Source organism: Hypomesus nipponensis, chromosome 21 (assembly GCF_054491055.1).
Source record: "Hypomesus nipponensis isolate SF chromosome 21, ASM5449105v1, whole genome shotgun sequence".
NCBI lineage: Eukaryota > Metazoa > Chordata > Actinopteri > Osmeriformes > Osmeridae > Hypomesus > Hypomesus nipponensis.
The window spans coordinates 9,532,081-9,550,529 of NC_140381.1; the positions used below are offsets into that span (position 1 = coordinate 9,532,081).

An 18,449-nucleotide genomic window follows, 5' to 3' on the forward strand; every position below is an offset into this window, starting at 1 on the left:
GCTACACCTGCTTGTGATTGGCTTTTGTCTGTGAGAATGTGAGTATGTGTGTGTGTTGGTGTGTGTGCAATCATGATCCAAATGAAACACACAATCAAGCCCCAGGTGTGTTCGAACAGGAGTTTGACTTCCCTGAAGACTCAGGTGTTCTTCCTGGACACAGGAGGCTATTCTACCTGGCACAGGGACACTGAGAAATCAAGGTTAACCCCAAACCCTGGACAGAGGGGCTCAGTGAATGTGATGTGAAAGGTGTGAAGATAACCTGTAATCAGACTCATCCCCGCCAGAGATGAGCCCAATGAGGGTGGTGTCAGCAGAGAGCAGCGTCATGCCAATGTCCGTCTGCATGTCATTGTTACTCAGTTGTTACTAGTTTTCTCAGGAAAGAGGAGTTTAACTTGATGTTTGAGGCCAGAGAAGCACAGCCTTGGTCTGTGAACAGACAGCCTGACAGCCTGTAGAAGGTTATCATTACGAGAAGGATTACAAACACTATTGTGACGCGCTCCTAGTTGTAGTGCTGCTTTGTTGCTCTAGGTTTTACAAGACAGTGATTGGAGGCGTAAGGAGGTTGTCTGGCTGATTACTTTCGACTGCAAAGCTCCCTATATCTGGAAAATTTAGCTGGTTTATCCACTTTGTATTAATGACATGGTTGTAGTACCACACACAATATTCATTCAAATGATTAACATATGTTATACACGTATGGTCTACACCCCCTGTTGAGAAACCTGTTTTTTCCACACCCCACTACTTCAGATGAAAGTTTCTGCACAAAATACTTAATATGAATTACCAACAATACACGAAACATGCTTTTGATATTCTTTGAAGTGCTTCAAGTAGGCAACAATAACGCTGCTAGTGTATGAGGAGCATGTATTCATAGAGCCTCTAGGTGACGCCATTGCGACATGAAACATAGATGGCAAGAAAACTTAATTTATTGATCAAATAGAAATGTCACCTTTCTGTCTATCGTTTCGGGAGAGACGGCACTTGGTATCCATGGTGTATAGACCTATCATCATGACGTCATGGGGCAGACAGGGATTGTGACGCGCTTTACCAAATTATAAAAACTTGTTACACAATCAAATCAGTCATTGATGCTCTGTAGACAAGTAGCGAAAAGCCTTTGATTCTACTTTTTCCTCGTTGGTAAAGTGTAGTGGAAATTTACATTTATTTTAGTATTTCTTATTTCCTTCCTCGTTTGTCATCTTTAAAGAAACATGGATGAATTCCCAAAGCATTAAAAACTTTGGCGACCTAAACAGAAGGTAAGTCTGGTAAACCTAAAGTAAATAAAACAATTTAGACTGTTGACAAACATCGACGAAAATAATTACTTCCGCCATTTAATAAGTAGTTGAATGCAGTGTTCAGTATCGTTAATCGTATCGAGTGGACATCACGTCATTCCAGATAATCCTCAGATGCAGTAGGCCTATTAGACAAGGTCAAACGCAAAGTAAATATCCTTGCACATTTCCTGTTTAACCAACCAATCTGTCGAGCACGAGTCTCAAACTATTAAATGTCAATCAGTATTACTGTTACAACTCTATTCAGTTGCTTGTTATTGTTATTGTTATACTACTTAAGCAGTACTTTTAAGCAGTATTTGAGTACGACTATGATATTGTACGTATAGCACTGCTTTGGCATATCTGTTATGTGTGGGGTGGGGGCTGAAGTCTGTCTGTATACACAGTAGGCCTAATGCTGATAATAAGTTAACCAATACTTTCAAATGAAAAGGAATATTTGTTTATTTCTGTCTTTTGGGCCCGGGACATACTCTCACAGGTTCATTTATTCATACAGCCTCTAGGTGGCGCCATTAAGTCACAAAACATATAGATGTCAAGAAAAGTGGGTTGATCGATCAATTAGTAATGTCACATTCTGTCTAAAACACATTGTCTGTGTCGGGAGTGGTGAGACGTATTATGATGTCATCGGGCAGACAGGGATTGTGACGCGCTTTACAAAATTATAAGAACATTACAAAAGCAAATCAGTCATTGATGCAGGCAAGAAGCGAACCGCGTCTACTTTTTCCTCATTAGAAAGTGTAGTGGAAATGTATATTTATTGTGGACATTTATATTTATTTGAGTATTTCCTAGATCATCATCTTTAAAGAAACATGGATGACATCCCCAAACATAAAAAACTTAGGCGGCCTAAACAGAAGGTAAGTCTAGTAAACCTAAAGTAAATAAAACAATTTAGACTGTCGATAAACATCGACTAAATACTTAGCTATTTCGATTTGTCTTAATTGTTTCAGTAGGCTACTATCACAAATAGCCTACCTATTGTGATTAACACTGTAGACCTTTTTCATTGTCATATTTCATATGTAAAAGTCATATTTATTTTTCGAAAAATAAAATGATCTCTGTTCAAGACACTCGCTGTATTTCCCCATTAACCCTTCTCACTACTCCTTATGTTTGTGTGTGTATATATGTTTTCAAACGATTGTATATTACGTGGGGTGTGTGTTTGTTTGTGTGTGTGTGTGTGTGTGTGTGCATGTCTAGCCTGCTTGTCTCGCTACCGTCCAGTTGCCCCTCTGTTGGCCAGAGCTGGGGCTGAAGCTTCCTTCCCTGCTGTTCTCAGACAGGAAGCTGCTGTTCTCAGAAGTTCACAAACCCCTCCAGGTAGGAACACACATAGATATATCTATGGGAACACATACCTGGAGAGACTCAACACATTTGACACTTTGTTTATGTCTGACACATTGATCAAAAGCAACATACAAATAGTTTTGCATTTAATAAGAACAGTAGATAATAAAGGTTCAAAAGTGTTTAAGTCGGAAAGTATTTCAGTGAGTGGAGCCAAGGGAGTGTATATTTCATCAGTTAATATCAGCATAATCTCAAATACAATATGCTAATGAAGAAGTGCAATAATAACAAGATAATCATGTCAGAACTTGGTGCCAAAGCTTCCTCGATGCCCGGAGCCCAGCCGCAAGAGCAAGGCTGCCAGGAAGGCGTCAGGAGCTAAGAAGGATACAGGGGCCAACAAGGGGCCCCTGGCAGAGTCCTGGAGGGTTGTGGAGGACGCTGGAGCGGCTTATCGTTCAGCCCTGGCTGACGAGTTGGTAGGACTAGGCAGGGTGGTGAGTAGAAGGCCCTAATCCACCTCCCTGGTACTACAGACTCCAGCCAGGCTCCTCCCCTCCTCTCCATCTTCCTCCACCTCTCCTATATCTCTGATACTGACTCTGTTACTGTGCCTTGCTAAGTATGTTTCTTGTCTTAAGGCGACTGGTGGTGCGAAGATTCTTCCCATCCCCAAGACCAGCTACTGTGAGTCTTTGTTCATTAATGTATCAACATTTAAATGATCACCTTCTGTCAAGAGAAGGGATCCACCGATCACATTGTGACTCTCCTCTCCCTCTAGGTGTTCTTCCAGCAATCAAAAGTTCCTCTCGCCCAGTGGAACCAATCAGAGCGTCGGCCTCTGAAACACTCGGGCCCCTGGGCAGCAGAGCCACACCAGATGGAAGGGAGAGTACGTACTCCTCTCCTCCTCTGTCTCTACCTCCGTCTCCACCTCCGTCTCCACCTCCGTCTCCTCCTCTGTCTCCACCTCCGTCTCTACCTCTGTCCCCATGCCGACCTGAGGCGCAGTCTCCAGGTTCTTCTCCACCTCCGACCTTGAATGACCCTGTGACCCGGGAGACCACGCCCAGTCTTCTGTCATTGGAGGAGACCGGGGACGAGCTTTCTTTGTTGGAGGCCATGATGTCACATCCGTAAGTGCTCCTCCAAACGCTCCCCTTTAGACTAGTGTCCCGTTCAGAATAATGTTAGGATGTGTCGTCAGTTGTCATTGTACTGTGAAGTGATGTCTAACGTCAGTTCTTGTTCTCGTTACAGTCATTGGAAAATCATCAACAGGGTCCTGTTGAGAAAGGTAAATAAAATGTTTCGGGAATTGCTTTTACTCAGTCTGACAATCACCACATGCATCTGAATTGCCACATCACATATTTTTCTCCCTCCCTCCCTCCCTCCCTCCCTCCCTCCCTCCCTCCCTCCCTCCCTCCCTCCCTCCCTCCCTCCCTCCCTCCCTCCCTCCCTCCCTCCCTCCCTCCCTCCCTCCCTCCCTCCCTCCCTCCCTCCCTCCCTCCCTCCCTCCCTCCCTCCCTCCCTCCCTCCCAGAACAAGAGCGTATCTGAGCTGCAGGAGCGCTCGAAGGAGGTCATGGAGTGGGTTCTCAAGGTGACCAACGAGGTGGTCCTGCCCGCCATAGCCCTTTACCAGGTCCTCCACATCCTCAAAGACCAAGATGCCCGCCCGCTTTCCGCCGCCATCTCCTACAGCAGCTGTGACACCCAGAGCGACAGGTCCACTTCCGCAGGGCTGCTGTCCCCAGCCAGGCCTGTCACTGGCTCTCTGACTGGGATGGTATGTTTCAACCCTGCTGATTCTCCCCAGGACCAGGCCTCTTCTCTGGGCTCCACCCACCCCTACGTCCCCCAGGGTGTTCTGAGAATCATCTCAGAGAGGTTCCACCCTCTGCTGATAGGAGGGCAGGGATCCAGGCCCCAGAGCAGGCTGCTGGGTGGCAGGCCTCCGATGTTGGACTCTGATAGGCCCACGGAGGAGGACGTCCTCGCCACGGCATCCCTCACTGTGGCAGAGATCCTGTTGAAGGTGCAGGCAGTGATGGATAGACAAGAGCACGATGCAGAGGACAGGCTGTCAGCCTGTGTCGAGGAGCTCTACGAGTCTGTCATGGGAGAGGTGCTGGAGAAGTTTGCACTCCACCATCCCGGCTGCTTGCTGTCAGACTGTCATGTGACCAGCATCTCCCAGGACCTGATATACAACGCCTGGCAGGACGCCAAGGAGGAGATTCAGGTCCTCGCCAACAGTCACATCGACGCCATCAATGAGCTGGTGTCCCCGTGGCCCCCGTCGTCTGCCGACTCAAGGGAGAGGATGGAGATGGCCTCCTTCCTCACTGGCAGCGTGGCGGAGGCAGAAGAGATGGAGAAGGCCATGGCTCCGCCCAGCCGCGTGACATCACCAACCCTCTGCTCCCTGAAGGAGAGCCTCTCTGGAATCCTGGCCCGCCACACCCTGTTCCAGAGCCCGGGCGTGGTCCCCACGGAGGAGAAGCTGGAGCTGGTGAGGATGGTGGGGGGCTTCCTCCAGGAGATGGAGCCCACAGAAGGAGGCTCTTCCCTGGACCAGCCCCAGCCCCAAGAGGCCTATGAGGTCTCCCTGGTCCAGAGTGTGGCCACGGCCTGCAACGTGATCCACAACGTCCTGAAGAACTTCCATGCAGCCCAGCAGCTGATCGGGCAAGTGGAGGTGGCAGACTTCCTGCAGCCTGGAAGTAAGACCTTCACCATGGTGGTGGAGTGTGTCAGCCAGAGCCTGCTAGGAGACGTTGCCGTGGAGCTGGATGCCCTGAGGAGAAGGAGGAACCTGGAAGCCAGCAGTAACAGTGGGAGGAGCAGCAGGAATCAGGAATGCCTCACTCTTGACACCCGGCAGGAGAGATCAGTGGAGTGCAACTCTGCTTGCAAGGAGGAGCAGGAGGAGGAGGACCCTCAGAAGAAGGAGGAGACCGCCCCTCCCTCCTCCAGGAGCGCTAGCGCCTGGAGCGAGGCTAGCAGTGCTGCCAGCTGCCAAGACCTCAGCCTCATCGCTGAAAACATGCTGGAAATTATCATGCGGATGGCCCACTTGGCCTCCAGACCCTCCCCTGACGACGACGACAAACGCGACGGAGGCTCCTCCGTCAAATCGTTCGACCAGGCGGAGTACGACCTGGGCCGCCTGCTGGCATCCCACAGCATGTGCACCAGGATGTTCCAGACGAGGATCCAACACTTCTCCAAGCAGTTGATTAACTGCATTTATCAGCTTCTCCTGGACACCCGGATTGGCCGACTCCCCTCGACACCCCATTGCCGCTCCGAGCCCAACTTCCAGAACTTGGAGGACAAGGAACGTCTGGACCAGGAGCTGTTCACCCCTCTGCTGTACAACTTTTTCCAGACGGCCTTCAAGAGCCTGATGGGGAACCTGCTAGGTGAACAAAACCTCACGGACGACCACCGTGCATCCTGCAGCGATGCGTCCTCGGACGGCAGTGACAGTAGCAGTGACAGCAACAGTGACAGCAGCAGTGACAGCAGTGACTGTCCCTCCCTGGACTGGTCCCGTGGGATGACGCCGGGCCCCAGGCATGGGGTTGAGGGTAGTAGGAGATCGCAGAGCAGGTTGAAGCCATCTTACAGCCAGGACCAGAGGCGGGCGCTGGAGGCCATTTGTGAGGTGTTGACTACCCAGACGGGAAGTGACATCTACAAGACCTGCAACGACCCACAAGAAAACATGGTTGTTGTCCGCAAAGGTAGAGACATTTTTTAACCTTTACATATAAAAAAAATGGTAACTATGCTTTTGTAAGACATACGATTGTAAGAAAGATTAGTAAGTATTGAGATCTGCTGAATGACAATGTAGTTCAAGTAAATAACTATAATAATAGTATTGTAGTTAACAGATAAAATATAATATGAGAAAAGTATAGTTAATCGCTATAGTAGTGATAGTGTAGTTAAAAGTGAGTTTTCTTGTGCCAGGCCTTGATGCTAAAGCCAAGGCCAGCGTCGGTAACCTAGCCAGCTCCTCCTCTGAAGACCAGGAAGTGACAACAGGAAGTCTCAATCCAGAGTCAGGTCTCACCAGCCAGGAAGTAGGACAGCCTGAGATGGATGACAACGAAAACGCTGACTACCCTGATGATTTCCACGAAGAGGAAGAAGGGTCAGATTGCCAGACAATTGCCAAGGGTGTATTGATCGAGGAAGAGGAGAAGGGTGAAGATGATGGAGCTGCAGGCCTCCCTGAGGAGGTCCAGGATCATCCCTCCCTACCCGTGAGCCCTTCTGAGACCCCCTCCCTCCAGCCCGGGGAGGTTCTGATCCAGCAGAAGGTCCTGATGCCCCCCCAGCCCAGCGCCCTGGACCACCAGACCCTGCATGACCTGCTGCACAGGCTGGTGGGACGCCTGGCCCTCCAGGGGCCCCTTTGTTCCTGCTTCACCCCCACCAACTCGGAGATAGAGTCTGTCCTCTTCCAAGACGTGAGCTGGTTTCTCTGGAACCAGGCCGGGATCGGCCTCGTCCTGGAGCACGAACCCCAGAACCCGCTCTTCGGTGGCGCAGACGCCCTGGACGCCATATTTGAGGCGACCTACGCTGAGCTGATGCTCTGTTCTGATAGCAACAGGGCCCAGGTCCACTCCGCCCTCCAGGGAGGGGCAGGCATCGTCTGCATGGCTGAGAATGTCGCCACGGTGATCTGCCGTCACGCCGAGTTTTGGCGCCCTTCTGCCGTGCCGAGTCCTGATTTGGAAACAGGTTGTGAGGAGAAGGAGAGCACAGAGGACTCTGCTGGCTTAGAAAAGGCCAGTGGAAGTTCCAGCCCCTTCATCACGAACACAAGCTTGGATGAAGGACTTGAGATGGACACTGCTGGCTTAGAAAAGGCCGGTGGAAGTTCCAGCCCCTTTATAAGCAACGCGAGCTTGGATGAAGGACTTGAAATGGAGTCTGCTTGCTTGGAAAAGGCCAGCAGACTCGCCTCCTACCTCTCATCCTCCTCCACTTCCTGGTCCTGCTACTCCTCCTCTTCTTCCACCTCGGTTCTCTCCTCTCCTTCGTCCTCCAAATCGCCCACAAGCTCCTCCACCTCCAGGGGCTCCATGGCTCGGGCCCCTAGCCCAGAGGGACATCATTTGGGAAAGACCGACACCCCCATCCTCCAGAGATGGTTCACACTGGTAAGCTGAAAACAACACCACACACTGGCACTGGGTAGAACTGACCTGAGCTGAGCAAGCGATGGTAAGGGACGATATGTGACAATCTCAATGAATCTGTGTGTCTTTGCTCTCACTTCCAAACCCAGAAGAAAGAGAAGACCATCCTTAAGCATGGACAAAATGTGGATGCCAAGGGAAAAAAGAGAATATTCAGGACAAACAAAGTTTCTCCCCTTAGCGCTGAACGTGAGATCCTGACTGCATATTTGCTCATTTAGGCTTTCCCACTTTAGTTGGCTCTCCCACCATTTCACACACACAGACTTGCACACAAACACTCTCTCTCATACACACACACACACACACACACACACACACACACAGAGGTATACAGATATGCACACACATACTATTTTTAAGTGAGAGGTCACAGTGCTGAAGTTCTGTGTGATGTCATACCTTGTTGTGTGATGGTGTTTCCTGTCCAGGTCCAGACCTTGGTGAGTCCTCCATTGCTGGAGGAGAGGAGAAGAAGAAGAAAAAGAAAAAGTCCTTCAAAACTTTCTTCCGGGGGATCTCTGCAGCTCTCTCCAGGGCTTTCTGCTTTGGCTGCGTGAAGGATATTCACCAGTAGAGGGCGCCACCTGCTTACTCAACTGGCTGCAGTGGTAAAGAGAGAGAACCTGTCACTACGGCAACAACCGTAGCTTCTTCCCTCTTCTTCAGTTCTGTGTAACCATGTTTTTAGTATGTTCCAATAAAAACTACTGGAATTTAGTTTATATCTCCTTTGTAATCATTAAGCTGTTTGTGTTCAAGTGTTTGTGTACATAGGGGATCAGATGGCTGAGCGGTTAGGGAGTCGGACTATTAATCAGAAGGTTGTTGGTTCAAATTTTGGCTGTGTCAAATGACATTGTGTCCTTGGGCAAGGCACTTTACCCTACTTGCCTCGGGGGCAATGTCCCTTTACTTACTGTAAGTCGCTTTGGATAAGAGCGTCTGCGAAATGAAAAAAAAATTAGTAAAATGTACAAGGTTGTGACATCACCATGTCAGGGCTGCTGCCACACAGTGAGGCTGATTAGCATTTGTTTGAGTAATTGTACAAAACCACTTTACAGTCTAAAAGTTACCTTAAACACTAGCAGACATGTGTATGCAAAACTTTTACATACACATGACCAAACTATGTATTTTGAGAATGCCACTTGAGTTAGTTCAGAATAGTTGTTATTGTTCCCCAATTTAAAAAGATCCTTCTTTTGTAATTATTAAATATTCAAAGCGCTTTACAATGTTTGCCTCTCATTCAGTCGCCCCTCCTTGAGTCACCACCTTACCGCGGTGGAGGGGTTTGCGTGTCCTAGTGATCCTGGAAGCTATGTTGTCGGGGGCTTTATGCCCCTGGTAGGGTCACCCAAGGCAAACAGGTTCCAGGTGAAAGACCAGACAAAGCGTGGCAAAAAAAAAACAACCATGAAGAAAAACATAAATGGTTCTCAGTTGCCCCTGCCCGGAAGCGGGTCACCGGGGCCCCCACCTGGAGCCAGGCCCAGGGGTGGGGCTCGATGGCGAGCGCCTGGTGGCCGGGCCTTTTCCCATGGGGCCCGGTCAGGCACAGCCCGAAGAGACAACGTGGGACCCTCTTCCAGTGGGCTCACCATCCGCAGGAGGGGTCATGGGGGTCGGGTGCAGTGTGAGACGGGCGGCGGCCGAAGGTGGGGGCCTTGGCGGTCCGATCCTCGGCTGCAGAAGCTAGCTTTAGGGACGTGGAATGTCACCTCGCTGGCGGGAAAGGAGCCTGAGCTGGTGCGCGAGGTAGAGAGTTTCCGGCTAGATATAGTCGGCCTCGCCTCGACGCACAGCATAGGCTCCGGAAGCAGTCTCCTTGAGAGGGGCTGGACTCTCTTCCACTCTGGAGTTGCCCTTGGTGAGAGGCGTCGGGCTGGGGTGGGAATACTTGTTTCCCCTCGGTTCGGCGCCTGTACATTGGGGTTCACCCCGGTGGGCGAGAGGGTAGCCTCCCTCCGCCTTCGGGTGGGGGGACGGGTCCTCACTGTCGTTTGTGGTTATGCACCAAACGGCAGCTCAGAGTACCCACCCTTTTTGGGGATTCCCTCGTCCTCCTGGGGGACTTCAATGCTCATGTGGGCAATGACAGTGAGACCTGGAGGGGCGTGATTGGGAGGAACGGCCCCCCCGATCTGAACCAGAGTGGTGTCTTGTTGTTGGACTTCTGTGCTAGACATGGCTTGTCCATAACGAACACCATGTTCAAGCATAAGGGTGTTCATATGTGCACCTGGCACCAGGACACCCGAGGTCTCAGTTCGATGATCGACTTTGTAGTTGTGTCGTCGGACTTGGGGCCGCATGTCTTGGACACTTGGGTGAAGAGAGGGGCGGAGCTGTCAACTGATCACCACCTGGTGGTGAGTTGGCTTCGATGGTGGGGGAAGACGCCGGTCAGGCCTGGCAGGCTCAAACGTAATGTGAGGGTCTGCTGGGAACGGCTGGCGGAACCCTCTGTCAGAAGGAGCTTCAACTCCCACCTCCGGGAGAGCTTCGATCATGTCTCGGGGGTAGCCGGGGACATTGAGTCCGAATGGGCCATGTTCCGGGCCTCCATTGTTGAAGCGGCTGACCGGAGCTGCGGCCGCAAGGCGGTCGGTGCATGTCGCGGCGGTAACCCTCGGACCCGGTGGTGGACCCCGGAGGAGAGGGATGCCGTCAAGCTGAAGAAGGAGGCCTATCGGACTTTATTGGCTGGTAGGACTCCTGAGGCAGCTGATGTGTACCGGCAGGCCAAGCGGTATGCGGCTTTGGCGGTCGCGGAGGCAAAAACCCGGGCATGGGAGGAGTTCGGCGAGGCCATGGAGAATGACTTCCGAATGGCTTCAAAAAGGTTCTGGACCACCATCCGGCGGCTCAGGAGGGGGAAGCAGTGCTCTGTCAACACCGTATACGGTGCGGATGGTGCGCTGCTGACCTCGACAGGGGACGCCCTGGATCGGTGGAAGGAATACTTCGAAGACCCCCTTAATTCCACCAACACGCTTTCCGACGTGGAGGAGTCTGGGGACATCGGGGGGGGGCCCTTCTATCTCTGGGGCTGAGGTCGCCGAGGTGGTTAAAAAGCTCCGCGGTGGCAGGGCCCCTGGGGTGGATGAGGTCCGCCCGGAGTTCCTTAAGGCTCTGGATGTTGTAGGGCTGTCTTGGCTGACACGACTCTGCAACATCGCGTGGACATTGGGGACAGTGCCTCTGGACTGGCAGACCGGGGAGGTTGTTCCCCTCTTTAAAAAGGGGGACCGGAGGGTGTGCTCCAACTTTAGGGGGATCACACTCCTCAGCCTCCCTGGGAAAGTCTATTCAGGGGTCTTGGAGAGGAGGGTCCGTCGGATTGTCGAACCTCGGATTCAGGAGGAGCAATGTGGTTTTCGTCCTGGCCGTGGAACAGTGGACCAGCTCTATACCCTCCGCGGAGTCCTGGAGGGTACATGGGAGTTCGCCCAACCAGTCTACACATGTTTTGTGGATTTGGAAAAGGCGTTCGACCGTGTCCCTCGGGGGCTCATGTGGGCGGTGCTCCGAGAGTATGGGGTACCGGATTCCCTGATCGAGGCTGTCCGGTCCCTGTATGACCGGTGCCAGAGTTTGGTCCGCATTGCCGGTAGTAAGTCGAACTTGTTTCCGGTGAGGGTTGGACTCCGCCAGGGCTGCCCTATGTCACCGATTCTGTTCATTACCTATATGGACAGAATTTCTAGGCGTGTTGAGGGGGTCCAGTTTGGTGACCTCAGGATCGGGTCGCTGCTTTTTGCAGATTATGTGGTCCTGTTGGCTTCATCGGGCCGTGACCTTCAGCTCTCACTGGAGCGGTTCGCAACCGAATGTGAAGCGGCTGGGATGCGAATCAGCACCTCCAAATCTGAGGCCATGGTAATCGACCGGAAAAGGGTGGAGTGCCAGCTCCGGGTCGGGGAGTAGATCCTGAGTTCAAGTATCTCGGGGTCTTGTTCACGAGTGAGGGAAGAATGGAGCGCAAGGTTGACAGGCGGATCGGTGCGGCGTCCGCAGTGATGCAGGCTCTGCATCGGTCCGTCGTGGTGAAGAAGGAGCTGAGTCGAAAGGCGAAGCTCTCTATTTACCAGTCGATCTACGTTCCTAACCTCACCTATGGTCACGAACTATGGGTAGTGACCGAAAGAAAGAGATCGCGAATACAAGCGGCCGAAATGAGCTTTCTCCGCAGGGTGTCCGGGCTCTCCCTTAGAGATAGGGTGAGAAGCTTGGTCATCTGGGAGGGGCTCAGAGTAGAACCGCTGCTCCTCCGCGTCGAGAGGAGCCAGCTAAAGTGGCTCGGGCATCTGATTAGGATGCCTCCTGGACGCCTCCCTGGTGAGGTGTTCCGGGCACGTCCCACTGGGAAGAGGCCCGGGGAAGACCCAGGACACGCTGGAGGGACTATGTCTCTCGGCTGGCCTGGGAACGCCTCGGGGTCCCCCAGGAAGAGCTGGTGGAAGTGGCCGGGGAGAGGGAAGTCTGGGCCTCCCTGCTTAGGTCGCTGCCCCCGCGACCCGATCCCCGGACAAGCGGTAGATGATGGATGGATGGCCTCTCATTCACCCATTCACTCACATTCGCACATACCGACGGCAGCGAGCTGCCATGCAAGGCTAAAGCCTGCCCATCTGGAGCAACTTGGGGTTCAGAGTCTTGCTCAAGGATACTTCGGCACATGACCTAGGAAGAGTCAGGGATTGAACCGCCAACCTTGCGATTAACAGACAACCCTCTCTATCCCCTGAGCCACAGCCGCCCCCGAGATTGAAACACACTACCATTCTTCTTTATTCCAAGTGGTCTTGCTTGCATCTGCTCACACATGTTTAGCTAACACACACACAGAGACACACACAGTCACAAACTGTGCTGGTTCCCTGGTGACAGATATTGATTTATGGTGTGTGTGAGCCACTTGTTTGGTAACTTGTATTTTTGGAGCCTCATGTTTTTACATAACTCAAATGTTCCCTCCTGTCGATGGAATCTTAGGAATGTTATTAAATTATATAAAATATATTAAAACATCTATTTAATAAATAGCCTATATTTAAAAAAGATATACGTACAAATTTAAATTGTGAGGACATGTGAACCCCAGCAAATTTGAGTGGAATAAATTGTGTCATCTTGAGCTCCGATCATAAACGATGCGCCTTACTTAAGTATTAAACCTCGAACAACTCCCAATTAAACATGGAACAACCTATTTTCCTGTCATGGAACTTGTGTTGTCTGATGAACTAAAGAGCGAGCAGTCGTGAACTGGACTTCACGGATGTCCAGTTAAATGCATAGGCTATGTCTGACTTTCCGATCAGACGCCAGCGCAATGGCTTTCGTGTTGATGTTCACTTGAGAGGGAGTGCCTCCCTCCAGTCCGCCAAAGTCAAAGCTATTTTCATGTTTATTGTAATCAATAAATTGTCAAATCAATAAGTAGGCCTAAGTGTGACTGTGTATAGAATACAAATATGAATCAGAATTGTTTTTTATTGCCATGTAAGTCCTTGAACTAATAGAGGAAGTCACTAGCTCCTTAGACAATAATAAATATGCGGTTGGTGTATTTATTGATCTCAAAAAGCATTTGACACAATAAATCAGGAAATATTAATCAAGAAATTGGAGTGCTATGGTATCAGGGGAGGAGTCTTGCACTGGATGGAAAGCTATCTAACCAACAGGCAACAATTTGTGCAAAAGGGTGACTGCCAGTCATCTTGCTTGGACATTGTTTGTGGTGTTTGGGCAAGTTGAGGGAGAAGGGGTATGAATAAACAAGTTTTGCTTCTTCATACCCCTTTCCAGACAATTTTTATTAATTAATGTCCTATCTGAAGGTATATATACCTACAAGTTTAATCAATGGGAAATCTTGTTTATATTATTAGTTTCAATTTATGTTCAAATGTAAATATGAATACGTAATGCGATGTTGAGCTAATACTGGTGCATATGTATATGTTGTTTGGGATTATTCATTCAATGTTTATGGAAGGACATATCACATTTTAGTTTTAGCTTTTCTTGCTATTTTGAAGTGTACAAAACTTCCAATTAAGCTTTCAAACATTCATCAGCAGGCTCTTCAGTCCTGGAAACTGATCTTTAAACATAATTTTTCTCATATAATTTGGAATAATCAATAACCTATACCTTATCAGCTCGCAACTCCCTTATTAGTTTTATAAGGGCATTGTTTTTATTTCAGACTTGCTCAACAATAGTGAAGACTTGTATTGTTATTATGAATTTATTGAACAATAGGGAATACAGCAAAAAAAATCTCAAATAACATCCCTTCTAACTTGCTGTTTTTGGAGAAATCTTACTAAATATACCACAATTAGCTTTAACATTCCTCAACTGCTTATACAAGTATTTTGAATGCTACAAAAAAAACAAACAAAAAATTTGAATCGCTATTATTGCCACTATTGTAGGATATTTTACTTAAGAAGGATTTGGATCAAACATAAAGCTGGAGACGGAAGATCGTTCAAGTCAAGATGGCTTGAGAGGTTTATTCAGCAATGCAGCAGTTGGTACAGGAAGACACAAACAACTAACAAGTCATAACATACCACACATTGTATAGTTTAATGAGGGAATCCTCCCTCCCTTCACAATACGGTTTCTCATGTTACGTTTTCCCGATGAGGCCACTATGTGGCGTATGGGTTTAGAATTCTTATTTTTCTTTTTCTTTTTTTGCACCTTGACATTTTTTCTGATTGTGTTCACACAATGAACTGATTGGTTCACTCTCACTACAATCACTTACAGGAACACACATGAATAATTGAGTCTTAATGATTAGCCAGATGACTAGAACTTGGTAGTCATCTGGTTAGAAATAATCCGATTATCTGTTTTGTTGTAATACGTGTTGAACTGAGAATAAGAACACACACACTGCAGTGACTCAGGCAGTCTGGTAAACTGATTTATGAATAATATAAGTTCAGATATTCCTATTTTAGCACAGATCAATCTGATGATACAGTCAAGTAATGAACTCTGGTTTTATACATACAGTATCAATCACATTATTTCTGTGCAAACAAAAGCCACTACTAACATGTCTGCCAGGAAAACTGTGACGTTATGAAACATGTAACCAGAGTGTGGTTTAGATTCATTGAGATCAGGAAGTAGAAGATCAGGAAGTAGAAGGACTAACAGTCTTTTTCACCCATGCCCTGAATCAGCTGAAGACACAAATATCTCTAACACAAACAGTGCTCATAAGTCATTTTAAGATTATCTAAATAAGATACCATTCATTGTCTCATGCACTAATTAAATAATTAGCAATACAATACTCAGGATCCCAATACCCAGTTAGTTTTCCTGATTCCATATTTCTTTTAATTTGGCTTTTTGATTGTTACCTTTTTGTTTGGTATGATTTAAAATACAATTTTGAATTGTATGCTAAAATACATTTATTTAATTTTAAATGATAAGCTATCTTTGATCTTTGTTTCCCCTCTTAGATCAATGACTAGAACTTACTGTAGTAGTTTCTGACAGGGACGTGTAATAAACTTCAAACTTCTAGAAAATGTAAAAGCACTTTCATTTAACAACACTTTCATATTTCAGGAATTACTGTCTGATAAAACTGTACTATACCTGAGTATATACCTGAATCTGATCAACATATGTTGCAGATTAACATAGTGCAGTCTATCTAACATGGAAAGATATAACCATTCACACATGTAGGGATGCAGCATAAGATTGAACTGAAATGCTTTCATGCTGTAAAACAAAGAATTTTAACAGGATATATCTAATTTATCCTGCAGTATCTTCAGGGTTATGATGTATTTCACAGACTTTTTAAACCACGGGTAAAAGACCACGTGTTAAACCAGCACTGCAATTAACAATAATGTTTGCATCATTTGTATTTGTTGTTGTACAACTGTTCATATTTAGTACTTGATTACAAACACATTTAATTGCTCTCAAGCATGTGAGTTTGACCGTCATGGAAACAGACAGAGGTGCTAAGTGGCTCCTCTGGTGCCGACTGAGAGTTCAAGCTCATTAGTGAGGTTTGTTGACTATTCTGGAAGGTGGGGGGAGAGGAAGAGGAGGTGCTGAAGATGGTGATGCAAGTTAGGAGGAAGGAGACAAGGAAAAGGGGAGACAGAGAGGAAGCTGAAGGACCGACCTTTCAGAGATAAATAGGAGGAGAGGCTAGTGGTGAGGTTGGTCAGGGAGGTGGGAGAGCTGATCTCACTCCCTCTGCCTCCTCATGGAGATCCTGCCAGGACAGGAGGAGATACAAGATCTTCTGTTCTGCCAGCTCAACACTTCCTGTCAGACTCAGGTTCGCTCCAGGTATGAGTCTGCCCTCGTCTACACTGCCCTCTCCTTTGTGTCTCTGCTGACGGTGCTGCTCAACATGCTGGTCCTCATCTCCATCTCCCACTTCAGGCAGCTCCACACCCCCACCAACGTCCTGATCTTCTCCCTGGCCCTGGCCGACCTCCTGGTGGGAGCACAGATGATCCCTCTGGAAATGATCACCAGATCCAACCCCTGCTGGTACCTGGGCAGGCTGATGTGTATTCTGGTCCCCTATGCCAGCGGCATCTTTACCTGCTCCTCTATATGGAACCTGGCTCTCATATCTGTCGACCGCTACAATGCTGTGTGTGAACCACTTCTGTATCCCTCCAGGGTCACGATGAGGAGAACTATTTTGTGTTGTGTCCTGAACTGGATTTTTTCTATCACTTACAACAGTTGGTTCATATCAAACATATTTGGCAACCCATATGTCTATGACATCTGTCAAGGATACTGTGTGATGATTGCCATACCATTCTCAATAATTGTTGACATCTGTGTCATTTTCATCTGTCCTTTTTGTGTCATAATTATTCTTTATATGAGAATATTTGTTGCGGCAATCTCCCAGGCCAGGAGCATCAAGTCCAACTCAGTGAGCATTGAGTCTAACTTGCAGACTGGTAAATCAGAGAGAAAAGCAGCAACAACTCTCAGTATAGTTATAGTAGTTTACCTGCTTTGCTTTGCTCCATACTTCTTTTCATCTTTCTTTAATAGTTGGTCCTCACAGATCACTATGATTTGGATTTATGAGATTAACTCCTGTCTCAACCCTCTGATCTATGCTTTCTTTTACCCGTGGTTTAAAAAGTCTGTGAAATACATCATAACCCTGAAGATACTGCAGCCCTTCTCCTCTGAACTCAGCCTGATGTAGTGTCTGTTTTACATTGTCCACCTTCTTACTGTGTCTCAGAGGGAGTCAGGGTTTTAATGGTTTGATAAATGATGGAATGAGAATAACCTGAGTCGCTATACCTGCTGAGTCTGCACAGGGTTACTGTGCTTCATCCAACCATATTAGATATACCAAGGTAATCATGGGATATTTGTCATAGTTGACTCAATTTATTTATTAATTCTATACCTGCTGAGTCTGCACAGGGTGACTGTGCTATTCTGCATCTTTCAGCTTGTTCATAGAGTGGGGATGTGGGAAGGGTGAGGTTGACTGACTGCCTGCCGGGAAACCTGTAGCCTTGACCCCATTACCCTGTCAACAGTCTGGCCAGGACAAACAATGCTGCTAGGTTCAATCCAAAGGTGAAGGAAATTAAAGTCAGGAAAATAAGGAAAAAATAGACATATCATTTTAAAATTCTTTGTTTAACAGCATGAAAGCATTTCAGTTCAATCTTGTGCTGCATCCCTACATGTGTGAATGGTTATATCTTTCCATGTTAGATAGACTGCACTATGTTAATCTGCTACATATGATGATTAGATTTAACATGGTACATGTTAAGTCTTTTACATTTGTAAAATACTTTTACATTTGAAGTATCATGTATTTGCTGTTATACCCAACAAATATACTTAAATACTGTACTTTTATCAGACAGTAACTACTGGAATGTGAAAGTGTTGATAAATAAAAGAGCTCTTTCCCTGATTGTCTTCTTGCAGTGTGTGCTTTTACATTTTCTAGAAGTTTGAAGTTTATTACACGTTCCTGTCAGAAACTACTACAGTAAGTTCTAGTCAGTGATCTAAGAGGGGAAACAAAGATAGCTTATCCATTTTTTTATATTTAAATATTTTCAGGGCCATTCAAGCTGCAGTAATTCAAAATTGTATGCCAAATCATACCAAACTAAAAGGGTGAAAGGTCATGACAAAGTCAGAATTGAAGGGATGAACAAAGCACTGCCAGTCAATATGAGTGCAGGAAGAAGGTGTCATCTGCTGGCCAAAGGATGGCACTACAATCAACCACAAATTACAGATGCCATTGTTTCTATCATGTGACTGGTTTCAATACTGGGGTGTCTGAATTACACAGCCAGCCTTGAACACATCTCATACACAACTCTCCTGTCTGTTTACACAGCAGTTCTTGAACACATCTCATACACAACTCTCCTGTCTGTTTACACAGCAGTTCTTGAACACATCTCATACACAACTCTCCTGTCTGTTTACACAGCAGTTCTTGAACACATCTCATACACAACTCTCCT

General features: G+C 47.6%; 2 protein-coding genes and 1 long non-coding RNA gene across 4 annotated transcripts; all 3 read left to right on the forward strand.

Moving 5' to 3' along the window:
• Positions 1 to 1,133: 1,133 nt before the first annotated feature.
• Positions 1,134 to 3,139, forward strand: LOC146237863 (uncharacterized). 2 transcript variants are annotated; one of them, XR_014740583.1, is made up of 4 exons: positions 1,134 to 1,289; positions 2,142 to 2,209; positions 2,562 to 2,681; positions 2,975 to 3,139. It is a non-coding gene; the product is annotated as an uncharacterized LOC146237863 (long non-coding RNA). The 2 variants fall into 2 exon arrangements; XR_014740582.1 differs by lacking the exon at positions 1,134 to 1,289 and having other exon boundaries at positions 1,943 to 2,209.
• Positions 3,140 to 3,217: 78 nt separating this feature from the next.
• On the forward strand, positions 3,218 to 8,554 carry LOC146237864 (uncharacterized). The gene is made up of 7 exons (XM_084685428.1): positions 3,218 to 3,341; positions 3,439 to 3,793; positions 3,918 to 3,954; positions 4,203 to 6,411; positions 6,644 to 7,845; positions 7,974 to 8,073; positions 8,316 to 8,554. Exons 2-7 carry the CDS (start codon positions 3,780 to 3,782, stop codon positions 8,459 to 8,461), a joined length of 3,708 nt encoding a protein of 1,235 aa, XP_084541554.1. The 5' UTR covers positions 3,218 to 3,341; positions 3,439 to 3,779; the 3' UTR covers positions 8,462 to 8,554.
• Positions 8,555 to 16,168: 7,614 nt separating this feature from the next.
• On the forward strand, positions 16,169 to 17,146 carry LOC146237865 (trace amine-associated receptor 6-like). The gene has a single exon (XM_084685971.1). The coding sequence runs from the start codon at positions 16,169 to 16,171 to the stop codon at positions 17,144 to 17,146; it is 978 nt and encodes a 325-aa protein (XP_084542097.1).
• Positions 17,147 to 18,449: the final 1,303 nt, after the last annotated feature.